General features: G+C 35.3%; 1 protein-coding gene across 5 annotated transcripts in view; it reads right to left on the bottom strand.

The window, feature by feature from the left end:
• Positions 1-14,478, bottom strand: part of CSF2RB (colony stimulating factor 2 receptor subunit beta) — a 485,439-nt gene that overhangs the window by 105,339 nt on the left and 365,622 nt on the right. For all 5 annotated transcript variants that reach the window (XM_044066459.1, XM_044066465.1, XM_044066473.1 and 2 more), the window contains 2 exons: positions 10,379-10,533; positions 1,395-1,540 (listed from right to left, as the gene is read on the bottom strand). In XM_044066459.1, coding sequence (XP_043922394.1) covers positions 1,395-1,540; positions 10,379-10,533 — 301 coding nt within the window. The remainder of the gene's footprint in view (positions 1-1,394; positions 1,541-10,378; positions 10,534-14,478) is intronic.

Raw genomic sequence — 14,478 nt, 5'->3', positions numbered from 1 at the left:
TCTGAAATTGTACAGATGTTAAGCTTTTGTATTGTCTATTTCAAAACGGGAATATTCATTGCCATGACATGCTGTAAATATTACTTTCTTATCAAGCGTATGCTGTTTTCATCTCCGTCATTTTCCATTTATAAATGTATACCACTCTTTTCTTTCATTGTACTGCATGGTATCTAGCAAATGCCACTCACTGTTGGAAACTGTAGTTGCCTACTTGGGCCAGGTCCATACCTCTCAACTGTCCAGATTTCCACAGAATGTCCAGATTTTTGCCTCATATTTTGACGTGCTCCACATAAAATGTGTTGTGTTCTGGAAAATCACTGAGGATTATTTCTCTAAATAATGACTTACATTTGAGTTGTAGACTTCATTGAAAATGCATGCTCACACAAATCCTGTTTTTCTAGAAACTTTCGAAGTTTGTAACAGCAATATTTAAAATCTGTACTTGGTTTTGGGCCTTTGCCCCCTCCCCCATTATTTTAGGTTTTGTCCAGATTTCTTGCAGTAAGAGATCAAGAGATATGGATGGGTCATGGTTGAAAATAGTTCCGGGATCAACTCAGTTTTTAAAATAGCTAAGTGAGTGAGTAAATAAATAAACAAACAAACAAACAAATGCATAAATAACTCCTCATCCCAACAAAGAAGACAGATTCCTATGTCTCATGAAGCTGAATGGCTTGCTCACTCCCAGACCAAGAACAAAGAGACCTGATCCCTAAATTCATACCACGTCAGGTAATGAATTAGATTCTTATATCTACCAGACAGCATATGCTGCATAACTCGCCAAATCAAACCACTGGGTCTCATTACCTCACCAAGTAAAGGGAGCAAATCTGTAGATCTCACAAAATCCACACTCAGATCTATGTACCCAACCAAACAAGCAGACCAGAACTTTATACTCTAAGATGACAAATGACTAAAAGGCAGGAATCACTAAGACTTACTAGCAGTTTGCTAGATACTCTGGTGTCATGACTAATAAAACAGTAGCAGTATACTGGACTAGCTCACTTACAGCAGCCACAAGTCTTTATAACTCCCATTTCATATGTTTTTTCAGCCTTAACAATTCCCTAAATAGACCATGGCTCTAATGGTTCTTTTCTTTAAACATCTTTACAATTCACATTCACTTTCATATACATAATGCTGCATTTTTATTACACTGCCAATGTTTTTTTTACATAATCCATGCTGCATTTTAATACCGACCAAATTACTATGCAGTGAGGCCTATGTTCACAAAAAATTATCACTGGCAGTACATCAGCTGCTGAGTACATTGTATTTCAGGGTGCAAGAAGAAGTGATGGTCACACAATAGTCCATTATTGTACAAATCTATTACAAAAACCTGTATTCTAAGATAAATTTCTTACCTCCCAAGGGTCTTCAAGCTTCTTATACAGTATTTCAAATTCTCGATCAATGACGTCCAAAATGTTTATTGTTTCCCATGTTAGCTTGTAATTCTCATCCTCAGGATTTGACTGCACGCTGAGATTATAAGGGGACTTGAATTTTACTTGAGGACAGACAGAAAATCTCTGTTAATATTTACTCACAACATATTATATTATTTCACGTGGGTTGCAGGTAAGTTGCTGACAAATTTTACTTCCAGTAACATTACAATTACTACCAAAGCAAATGTACTCTTTTTACCTTCACTGATTACAACATTCTGTCACACAAATCTAACAATAAAGTTGACTATATTTTTATTTCCTGATAGTTAACAAATCTTTTTTGTGTCACAGCAAGTACTATAAAGATGTATAAAGGAACAGTTTACACTAAGCAAATAAACTAAGTTTTCATTCAATTATTTAGACCTATTAATTTAACGGGATTGTAGCCTGATCCAAAACCAACATTTTTCAGTCACAGACCAAATGCAAAGCATTGATCTCACAAAACACTTTGCTCAAATTGACCAAAACTTCCAATTTGACAAACTAACTGAAGAGGCATTAGTGAACATGCAAAACCTTGGTGTGTAGATTTCTTTACCAATAGATCTTTCAAGGTGAAAGTTGTCACCACCACCACCTTTGAAACAGCTCCTCTTATGAAAGGAGTCCCCTAGGGTTCCACACGAGCTCCTCAGCTATTTTCCATATTTATCAACAAACTCCCACCTGATCACCCTCAGATACCTCTAATTATGTAAATGACATGGTCATCTACAGGTAAAACAAAAATCACCATATTATTCAAGTCAGCTCCAAGATGACCTCCAAACTTGCAACTGAAGGCTAATAGGCATGAAACTTGTACTCAGTTCCTCAAAAACAAAAACAATAGTATTTAAAAAAACATCCAGCGTCCTTAATATTAAAAATATTAACAAAACCAACATAATAACTATAACATCCATCAGATACCTCCATATTTTTCTAGACCAGTGTTGAAACTTTCAACAACACTTTCAAAACACATACAAAAAGATCACCACACTACTGTTTTGGGTAAACAGACTATCATTGTTTCTGCCCAAGCCAGCCAAAGCTGCCATATGCAGAGGAATACTTTTACCTCAATTTGAATATGGACTACCTATAATAATTTCAGTCTCAAAGAAAAATGCCACTGCCTTGCAAATTATTTCCACTAAAATCTGCTGGTTTATTACTAACACCTCTGTTAATGAGCACCACTGCCGATTAAATTTAAGAGCAAGCCTCCAACTAGGAACACTAATCCACAAAGCCCTTTCTCTTGACATCTTCCCCCTCACTCAAACTCTTCACCAATACCCCACATATAACCTCGGGGGTATCTGTCAATCTCAACCTGCCCTATTAACTCCAAAAATTAAAATTCATTGTGCTAACCATGCATTCTCCATCACAGCACCTAAACTATGTGAATCCATTCCTCTCACAATTCCTGAGGACTGAAATAGCTAAATAATGACAGACATTTGAGTTTCAGACTTCACACCCTTCAGAAATTCCATGTTAATGCAGAGTATGTTTTTCTATCAACTTTTTAGGTTCACAAGAGCAACATTTAAATCTGTCCTTATTTTTTGGCTTTTGCCTCCCCATTATCTTTGGCTTTGTCCAGGTTTCTTGTGCTTGGATGGTGAGAACTGTTACACTGAGATCTCTTCAATAAGAACTTATAGTAATATACTTTGCAGCCTCAACATGGTTTTTAGTAAGTTTGGATGATTTAGCCCATTTCATGAAGTGGGCAGTCATTAGTTTTCTTATATAGGTGTAAGCTAGCTGTACTTTGCAAGTGCACCATAACACCTATACTAATAGAATTAACTCTGTTAGAGCCAAAATACATGACGATGACAAAATAGTGGGGGTAGCAAAGGCACAAAATCAAGGACAGATTTTATATATTGCTCTTATAAGTTAAGAATGTTGCTAGTATAACATTTTGCATTAGCATCCATTTTCTACAGGATACTGAAGTCTGAAACTCATATGTCTGTCATCATTCAGTGAGTCAGTCTCCAATGATTTACCAGAAAACAACAAAAGTTAGGAGGAACAGACCAAAAATATGAGGCAAATATCTGGACATACTGCTAAATTCTGCATAACTGAGAGGTAAATTCTGGCAGAGCAAAAACTTTGGGGCAAGTTAATAAAACTTTGCTAGTTGCTCCTTCTACAAAATGAGCTGAAGCATCTGAAACACACTGAAACAGGAGTCAAGGACATAGAAAAATACACTTTATAGAAGGAAGTTGTCAATGAAAGCAGGGTGGCTAACTATGGATTGCTGTGTGAAGTAGGATTCCAAGTAGGAGATACAATGCCCTTACTCCATTTTTAGGTGAATTCCTTGTCTCTATAATACACTTGCTGCTGCCTGGCTTTAATGATGATCATTCTTTGAGTACATCAAAGACAATAATCCTTATAATAGAACGTATAGCCACTGGGCAAATTCACTTTTATTGGTAGCCATTTAACACTGCATAGAATCAGGAACTGGAGTTATCATCTTATAATAGTGTCATACACCTGAGCATTTTTAAGTGTACTTGCAGGAAAATGAAGTTGTTAAATGGTGCTTCCATAAGCAAAGATAAACCACATTCAGTTTAAGAACTTATAATCTTTTGACACTGAACATTTGTGCTTTAGTATCTACAGACCTTAATACCTACCAACAAGTAGTGAGATGTTCCGGTTTTGGTTCTAGTTAAGTTTCATGTATGTCACAATATAACAATATAGTCTATTACTATCTGTCAGTGACAGTGTCATTTATTGTATTCAGTGCCTTCAGATAATTACAGCTTGTGCAGTCATTTATCATTTCCAGGCTGCATGCATTTGATTTTACTAGTACCTATTGCAGGTTTGGTAATGTTTATATACAGCACACATCATCTTCTAGCCCCGTCTTGATATATGGTGATAATGGCAATGAAAGATGGAAGTTTAGATCAAGTAGAGCTGTTGGCAGGCCACAATTGAATGTAGAATGAAGCACTGGTCTAAGGATTCAGCTTTCAGGGTTACTGAGTGAAGGCTCTGTAGGTTAGACATGGCTGCTTAAACTTTAAGTCTGAAATGCCTGTTTAAAAGGTAGTCTGTTATCCATTATCAAGTTTCCTTTTTAAGGTTAAGACTTGTGAGAAAAGGTAATTAGCTCATGGTGTTAAATATCCTCATTTGGCAAATGCAGCTTCAGTCAGCCATGTCTGATCCATTCCTGTTAGGATGGTATCCATTACTCAAAGGAGAGTAATGTTCATATCCCTATCAGTTGTTAGTATTCATATTAAAAAAGTTTGCTAAAATGTGATCCTAAGATATTACATATGGTCACTTGGGTTACCACATTATGATTGACAAGTGGAGCAGACATTATTCACTGTGGCTCTTTGCTTAGTAGTTGCAAAGACAGCATCTGAAGAACATTTGAACTTTTTTTGTGGAATTGCATATTAACTTTTGTTTAGCTTTATAGTAAATCTGTGGTGCTCAGCTACAAGTCTGTAACAGTTAAAAGGGAATGAAGGTAAAAGAAATATCATAAAGGGTAGATGCCTTTTAAAATGCCTTTGAGCAACTGGAATACAAATGTAGGCTGGGTGGGGAGGTGTCACTTGGATTAAGTGGCATAAATCACAATATGGGATGGAATAAAGAGGTGTGATGAGTTTCTAAAGCATCAACGCACCACTGGCTCACTGTTATACTTATGGCAATGACCTGAGATGCCTAAAAAGCATGATCTAGACTCCTTGTGGCCTAAATTGGCATGCTTCTTTGAAAAATAACTCTGGTTTTGAAAGATATTCATAGAAATTGGAGGGGTGTGTGGGTTTGTATGCCAATCCTTATTTTTCATATTAAATAACCATCAAAAATGAAGACTAAATTTTAGTATGCATGACATTCGAGAAATGTGAGCTTTGAATAATGGATCTTGCTTGTTGTTTATGAAGGGAAATGGAATTAATCATGCAGGTTCTACTCTGTTTCATGTTTCATCTAATGGGATGGCAGTAATGGCCGTACATACTTTGAAGTAAAGTATGAAGACAATCAAAAGTGATACAATGGAAAACAAACCTGACATAATAACTCTTATTTAACTACATAAATACTCAGCTGTCAATCACAGGTTTGTCTCCAGCACAAATGTTTATGTCACAAAATTTGAAAGCAAAAATTCTGAAAAATTATGTCTTTATGAGGTATCTTTTTTCTTGCTTTGTTCCCCACTGTGACAATGTAGCCAATCTTGAATCCAATATTGACCTATTCATTCCCTCAGAGCCAACTTACTTCCCTTCAGGGTGACAGTCAGTTGCCAGGAGTGATGTTATAATCTGTGGTGGGATTAAGAGTTTATATTTTAACCTTAGTATCCCACACCATGCAGTCACACATCTGAAGGCACATGTGTACTTCATTGATGCTGTCTCTGAGATGATAAAATCAGCAAGCAAAGGAGATTAGTATTGCTGGAAATTAATTCATCCTCAAGTCTTGGTGAGTACCTTCATGATGCAGACCCTATTTTTAAAAGATCTCACCAAGATGACACTGATATATAGACTGTATTTTATACAGCATACATCATGGACAGAAGTTAAAAAATAAAAAAGACAGCTGGGTGCACCAAGTCCCAGGATGAAAAGTAACCAACCTAGTAGGCAAACTGGTGCCAGGACTGAAAAAAATGACAGTGTAGAATCCTCAAGACAAGGAAACATTCCTACAATGACGCTAGGACAGGTTCATATGGGAGGATTGTCCCCTGTTGTAGAAGGAAGTAGTAGTCCATAAAAAACAATAAAACTAACAGGTCAAAAAACAGCCATAAAGATGATAGCGTGGACTATTGAGGATAAGAAATATGTATTGTTATTATTATGCAAGAAGCCCAGAGTTTCTGGACAGAAGGTATACAAAAAGAGAGAGAGAAATTAGAGGAAAGAAAAATACTTGCACCAGAAAAAACTGTCAAGAGCTTAAAATGCAAATTTGTGTTCATTAATTCAATAGATTAATGAAAAACATTATATAAACCGAGAAACCTTGGGCCATTTGGAAAAAAAGCGACAAGGGAAGTGCAAAAATATAAATAACACAATCTAGAGAGTTTTGAAAAGTATAAAAAAGAAATATGGACATGGGAAAGAAAGAGATCTGATATAGGGTCAAATTTATGCAAAGGAGTAAGCCAAATTAATCAATACAAAAAAAGCAGTTCCACAGATATTCAAAGAGAAATACAGGCAAAGACACCTAGATATGGAAAATTTAATTAATACAAAAAATAAGATCACAAAGATGGAATGTAGAACAAAAGATTAGTAAAGTAGAAATTAAAAATATAGAAGCTGAAGTTATGGAATACCTGTGAAGTGGAGGACTTAGTGTAGAAAGTCTAACACAGGTTTTGTCACAGCGTGATGGGACAATGAAACCCCCCAAGTAAGGAGAAACAGGAGGAGTGGGAGACATCTGAAGACATGGACATGGGAAAGAAAATGAGATTTAATATGTACAATATTTATGCAAAACTAATCAGTACAAAAAGCAGCATCAAAGATATTTAAAGAGAAATATAGGCAAAGGCATCTGGATATGGAAAATTTACAATACAAAAATAAGAGACCAAAGGGGGAAAGTAGAAAAGAAGATCAGTAACAGGGAAGTTAAAGAAATAGAAACTGAAGTTATGGATTACGTATGAAGTGAGGGATTTAGTGTAGAAAATCTAACTCTGATAGCATCACAGCATGATAGAACAATGAGTCCCCAGATTAAGGAGAAACCAGTTGAGTGGGAAGCATGTAAGCAGTTGCCATATGAAGACACTTTGGAACCTTCGGTATAAAACCAGTATAAAAGTTCCATTGGGGTTGCACAGTAAGGAACGAAACAGGAAACTGCGGTAACTCTGACGTAGTCAGTGGTGTGGAGTGATAGGCCAGTGAGTTTCCATATTAAAGAATGGATGAAGCTGAAGAGAATATGGCACAGGAAGATGTTTTGGAACTTTCTGTAGAATGCCCACAGGAAATGGAGAACAAAGAATGTGCCCTTAGTTTAGAAGAAAATGATCTGTGGGAAAAGTTGCTTGATTTAACAGAGACAGATAAAGATATTAAGATCAGTGAAAGAAACAGATTACAGAATGTCAGTATGACCCAAAATGTTAGACGTTTGATAAAACAAATAGTAATCAAGACTGCTCATAGAAATTCATTCAATATAACAGAAGTAAATAGGCTATATTATTGTGGAGCTAAATTAATAACATAGTCTTACCACAGAAACACGGGGCAATAAGGGAAATGAAGGGGAGAAATCAAATGCCATCATGAAAGTATCAAACAGAGAAAACTATAAAGCAATTAAGGCAAGAATTGTCACTGTTAGAATAGTATAGAAGAGGAAAGAAAACAACAACAATACTCAGAAAGATAGACATGATAAAAACATTGTGCAGTAATAGAACAGACCAAGCTATATCATACACTGTTGCAAATAATGAACTAAAGATATCAACACAGACAGCAAAACCTAGACGATATGCTGATAAATATAAAGGAGAAGTACATAATAAGCAGTTTATCGATGACCCAAAAAAGTTTTATAGAGAATTGAGAACCAAGGCAAAAAGAATAGAAACACCACCATAAAAGATGAAATAGACGCATTTTGGAGAAAATGCATAAATATAGTTGCAAATACAGAAAACCCCTAGAACAACCTCATGTCAATCAGGATCTAATGCAGGAATGGTTAAGTATCAGTGAATTAAACCAAAAGACAAAAGGTTAAAATTGGCAGCCCAGGATAGTGTACTATGTGGTTTATAAAGTCCGATGAACATGTTGGAGAAGATGACAAATGCAGGCTTTATAAAATAGAAGTGGAAACAGTCATATATTTTGTTGCTGGGTATGATACACTAATGGCAGAAGGCTTGCATACCAAAAGGCATAATAACGTGGCAAGACTGTTGCATTGGGAATTGTGCAAAAATTATAATATTGAAGCAGCTGAAAAGCATTGGAAACATGAACCACAAAGCATTATGGACAAGGATGAAGTTTATATCACATGTGATCACCCATTATCAACAGTTCAAAAAATAAAAATGAGAAAAACAGATATAGTAGTCCATGAAAAGAAGACAAACGTAGCATTGATCAATGAATTTGCTTCACCCAGTGAGTACAGTGTCTTATGTAAAGAGAGACACAAAGTCATAAAATACCAGGATTTGAAGGCAGAAATGAGGGCAATGTGGAGGAAGGATACCTACAGAGTTCCAACAGTAGTAGGAGGAATGGGTTTCATAAAAAAGAGTTTACAGTCATATTTAGATATATCAATACATGTAACTCCATATGAATTGCAGAAGGAGTCAATTCTGGGCACATCACGGGTGCTGTGAAGAACACTTTTGGCTAACATCAAAGACTGAAACAATACTAATTTCATGAACTATAATCATACTTTGACTTAGGAATAGGGTCCATTCCTGTCATGGTATTACAAACCCAAAAGACTTGGAGAAATTAAAGCGACTGTCTCTGGTTTCAGTGTTATGCTCTGCTAATGTTGGCATGATGATGCCTGTCCCAGGGAACCAACTGCTCGCCCTTCCAACAAGGTGGGTGAGGCAGCTTTAGACACTCCATTCTCATTCCCTGCGTGCTGAGTCCTCCAGAATCTGAGCCTCTTTTTCTACCAGAATCATTTGGATCACGTTTAAAGCTGGTCTAGTAAGCTACAAAGCTGGTCCAGAAAAATACTTCTGATGAAAACATCAATTTGAGGAGTTCTGACCCAGAGATAAAATCTATGTGCAGAACTACAGTTATAAGCCTAAATAAGGAGGAATTACTGAAAGCCATTTTGTGGCTATGCTTTATATAGTAGTCATGGGTGATGGTCCATCTGGGAGGAGACAAGTATGTTAAATAAGAGATATATTTACACAAAATTTGCAGAGTGTGAGTCTGAAAAAAGAACATTCAGTGAGTACCACAGAGGTTCTAACTTGTTTGTTACTATATACATGTCATAATCCTGTGGAAAATGTAGCTCAAATAATCCATATCTGCAAATCAAGACTGATACTGTTTAAAATCCTCATATTTACCTGTTGCTATCTGACCTTGGCACTCTATTTATGCATGTTGTACCCATACCCACCTCAATACCATGTTAGAAGTGAAACCATTCTCTTAGGTGCCACTCCGAAGCCATATTTAATAAGACTACCTCCCTTTGCATCAAACCTGGCTATACAATTTATCTTCTAAACTACAGCTTCATTACTTGAGGTTGTATAACACCGCTAGTGCTACTAGTACATTTTGCTACATAAAGAAGCACAATTTGCTAATTGTAGCAGCAATATTCCTTCTAAGGGGAATGTCAGTGGCTCATCTAATCCTGCCCTTTTTCCTAAACCATTTTAGAATCTTAAGGCATAGCAATGTATTGATAAATGAAATATCATTTAAAATGCTATAATTGGTAAAATATTAATTGTTTTACATTTAGAAATGTCAATGTCTTGAAAAGATATTATACCTGCTCGTTAGTACTTTCAACAGAGTAAACAAGTTAACTAATCTTCTTTGAATGTTAATGGCAGCAGGACCAAACTCCATCACTGGAATGTGAGCGTTTTAAGATTTGTTTCCATCAAGGCAAAATCTATAAACTGAAGTTATTATACCATGATATTCTGAGCAACACAGCTACTAGAACAAATAATATTTTTATATTAGGAAATGTTAATCCTTTACAATTGTTTGCCCTCCTCAACATCAAAATTTGTTGAGTTTTACATAGCTGTTAAGTGCAACTGTTTTAGTTCTTGTATAATGCCAAATTTTACTTACTGTGAAATGACGGACGAATTGTTTTAACAGTTTCTTTAGGCTGAATCACAATCTGGTAATTGTTAAGGTTGCTGGCATTTGTTATGTTCAAAACACAATGGTAATGGATGATTTTACGGTTTTCTTTAACATGTGTGGGGATGCATTCAGTCTCTCTGCAGCAGAAAAGAAAACATGGGCTATGAGAAGACCACAGGCACATTGCAGTGACATAATTTACCTATAACATTAAAGTAATCTACATTTTATCTTAACCATCAAATGTGACATGGCTAAGAATGGCAACCATTGTTTTTCAAAACTGCTCCACATACTGAATGAGTTAATAAACATTTCCAAGATATCATGAACTGCACTATTTTATTTAATTATTTCATTTTGTTTTACTGGAAAAAATGACTTTTTACCATCAGAACCATAGCTTACGTTTATGGTGCCCTACTAAGTTTCATTAACTAGTGGTTCCCCTCAAAGATGAGGAAAAATTAAAAAGCTTGTTTCAAAGTTGAGGACCATAAAAATGCCTTCTTCCAAAACTGCATTAAACTGCTTTTACAGATGAAAAATCCACAAAAATAATGCTTCAGCCCTTCAGCATGACTGCAAATGAAGTATCAGTTTTCATTTTGGAATGACGGTACTGTACTCCCACACCATCAGCACCTGCCAATCTTGTCCCTGGTATATATTCAGCAATAAATGTGGATCTATATGCCCAACTGTTGCAGTGAAAGTTAAGTTCTTTGTTGGTATAATACAAAAATATTTGCTTACTTGGGGGGGTTGGCATAATGGTTAAGTTGTTTACTTCTTAGACACAAGGCACAGGGTTTGATTTTCACCTTAGGGTAAATTTGCTATGCTTAAAATGGCTTGCAAGGGCAGTTAACCTAGAATATACCTATGAAAAATCTTTATGTTATAATACTATTTTACCAAAATATTGCAGGCAATTTATGAAACTAAAGCTGATGTATGGTACTGGAATAAAAACCCAGTACATAGAAAGGGGGTTCAGTTCTGTAAAAAAAGTGATCAATTTAAAAAGATTAAACTGCCCGAGAGGGAAAAATTGGTTTCCTTGTTAAGTAAAACAAATAAGAACACTGTTGATTTCAGAAAGTTAAACACTCAGCCAGAAAAAATTGCTAAGTAAAACAAGGAAACGGTGTTGATTTTAGAAGGATAAACCTTCTGAAAGGGAAAAAGGGGGTTCATTGTTGAAGAGGAAAAAGGGGGTTCATTGTTGAAGAGGAAAAAGAGGGTTCATTGTTGAAGAGGAAAAAGGGGGTTCATTGTTGAAGAGGAAAAAGAGGATTCATTGCTGAGTAAAGCAGGAAAATGTGCTAATTCTAAAAGGATTAAACCTTCTGACATGAAAAGGTGTGTTGTTGCTGAGTAAGGCAAGAAATGTGTGTTTATTTTTACAAGTAAAGTCAGAAGGTGAAAATGGAGCTCACTGCGGTGTGGTACAACAAAGACAATGATGTGCAAATCTGGTAAACTGGTTGTGAGTTTGCTGCACTGAAAGTGAGAGACTCAGAGACAAGAAATAACAAACAAAATAATACTTGTGCTGGTATGACAGAAGTAAAGAAAAACTCTGCCTTGATACAGCAGCTATGAATCAACAAGAAAAAAGTAATGTCGGCCAAATAAGTCTGGTGCAGCAGGATGGAAGAGCTGTACAATGGAGTGTCCATAAGACAGAGGAGCAAAATAATGGTTTTCAGTCAAGTATTGCAACTAAGTGAAACCTTAATTGTAAGTAATGAGTCACATACCATTTCTAAGCAATTTATTATAGATAATGCTGAGGGACAGGATTTGAGTATTGTTAAGAAACAAGAACTTGTTGTTATAGGAAATATAATAGGGTGAAAAGGGGTTAACCAGGACCAAGAGAAAATAATGAAACTTTCTCAGAAAGCTTTCTAAACCTGCAAGACAGATTCAGAGAATTCTTATCATGCATTCTCCATTCATGCACCAAAAGTCTAAGAGGTTATACTTGAACAGGTAACATGTACACTTTTCATAAAAACTGCCTATTTAAGCAAGCAGAATGGAAAATGTTTCTATACCATTCTCTATACTGGCACTGTTTGTTCAACATGCCATTACTTCATTCTGTCATCTACATCCCCCACTCTTATTCTATGATGCATTAGTCATGCAGTGAACTTCTCAGCTGAAGTTGTTAGTAAGTGCCCCACATTTTGTCCATTTGTTCCTCATTGTGAAAGGCAGTGGTCTACATTTTGGAGATGGAAGGTTGAGAATTATGAGTACCAGAGACTTAGGCCTCTTAAGTGAGAGAAGAATTGAAGTTGTGCGTGAATGTTGAATCATTTATTGGACAGAATTGTGACTACTCTGTATAATGTGGGTGAAATGATATGACACTAAATAACTTATACTATACAAAGTACACACACACATAAATATATATACACATATGCACACATATGTATGATATAATATACATGTATATAAAACCAAAATTAATGTTATACATGTGCAATAAGAACAACCAAAAAACCAAGAGAGCGTAACGCCAGCACTCAGCAGTCCAGATATACAGACATTCACACACACACATTTATATATATATATATATATATATATATATATATATATATATATATATATATATATTTATATATGTGTGTGTGTGTGTGTGTGTGTGTATACACGATTACTCTGCATCCTATAGGATGCATATCATCAGGACATTTGCATACATGTTTTGATTTAATAGATCATAAACCTTATTTCATACCCAGTGACCACACACATATGGTCACTAAAAGAAACTCTAAATCCCCCACAAAACAACTATCTTACCCTAAATCAAAACCCTGGAACATAAATCTGATTTAACATATAAAAATAAAAAAACGTAAAATAAAATAATAAAAATACACCTACAACCACCTGGAAAAATGGTATTGCCAGCAAAGCAGGCCTGATTCTAAAGTACCTAAAAATGTAAGTAAAGTATAAAACTATCATACCAATAGTCACACTATATTACTACAACACAGATATCTCACCTTGGTCCTTAAAAATATATCAGTTACCTCATAGCTATAGTGTAAAACCACCTACAAGTGTGAGTTAATTCACAAAAATCTACTAACAATGTGTCATCCCCTATTCAATATACAGTTTACCAGAACAGAATTAATGTATCCCAGTGAAATTGAAAGGAAACAGCAATTCTTGTAAAATAATAATAATAATAATAATAATAATAATAATAATAATAATAATAATTACTAACTGCAGCTAGCAAATCAAACAAAACAGCATCACTGTTCAAATGGGTGCACTTCAAAGCAAGACTGAATGTTGTGAATCCCAAAACTTCAAAAAATAAAAATCTGTGTTTCAAGTTATTAGGTTTTTTTAGCCCTTTTAGGTTAAACCATTTACAATTTTGGGTTTTTATGCATTATTTTAGATGGACAGGGTGTTTCAAAGGTCAGCCAGTTTTGCTATTTTGTATGTGCTTCATATATATCCTAATTTCAGTATTTAATGGATAACAAAGCATGATGGTTTTATAACTGTTTTGTTAGTGCTGATGATGTCTTCAACTACAGATATCTTAAATATCTGCACAGTGTATCATATATGTTTTATCATACCCATATCTGACATTCGGGATGAGTGTGTGTGTTTGCGTGTGTCTATGTGTGTGCGTGTTTGTGGATTTTGAACCAAATGTTATTCAGTGAAAAAACTTTGTTAGTGAAGTATAATAACATCATAGCACAACTCCTTCCCAAAAGGTGATTTTACAATCACTTCATAAAATCACCATTCACAACATAATTGCACAATTGTTGTGATACAGACAGCATGGTGAAAACTAGAGAGAAAAGGATGTCAAATGGGTATAGATGTGAGCAATCACAGAATTAAATCTAAATTTATAACTTCGGTAACTATTGATAAACCTTCTGGCCCAGACTCATGTGCATGTAAGTAGATATTGTATTTATTTATTTAGCATTTGTTTACCGAGAAAATCAAACTTAGAACAAAGCCAATTTTCAGTGGAGGCCAAGGGAGAAATGCTCCAGATGCATGTC

This window comes from Protopterus annectens, chromosome 1.part0, assembly GCF_019279795.1.
Source record: "Protopterus annectens isolate FY-2018-M chromosome 1.part0, PAN1.0, whole genome shotgun sequence".
Lineage (NCBI taxonomy): Eukaryota > Metazoa > Chordata > Ceratodontiformes > Protopteridae > Protopterus > Protopterus annectens.
This window is presented reverse-complemented; position numbering and strand designations above follow the sequence as displayed.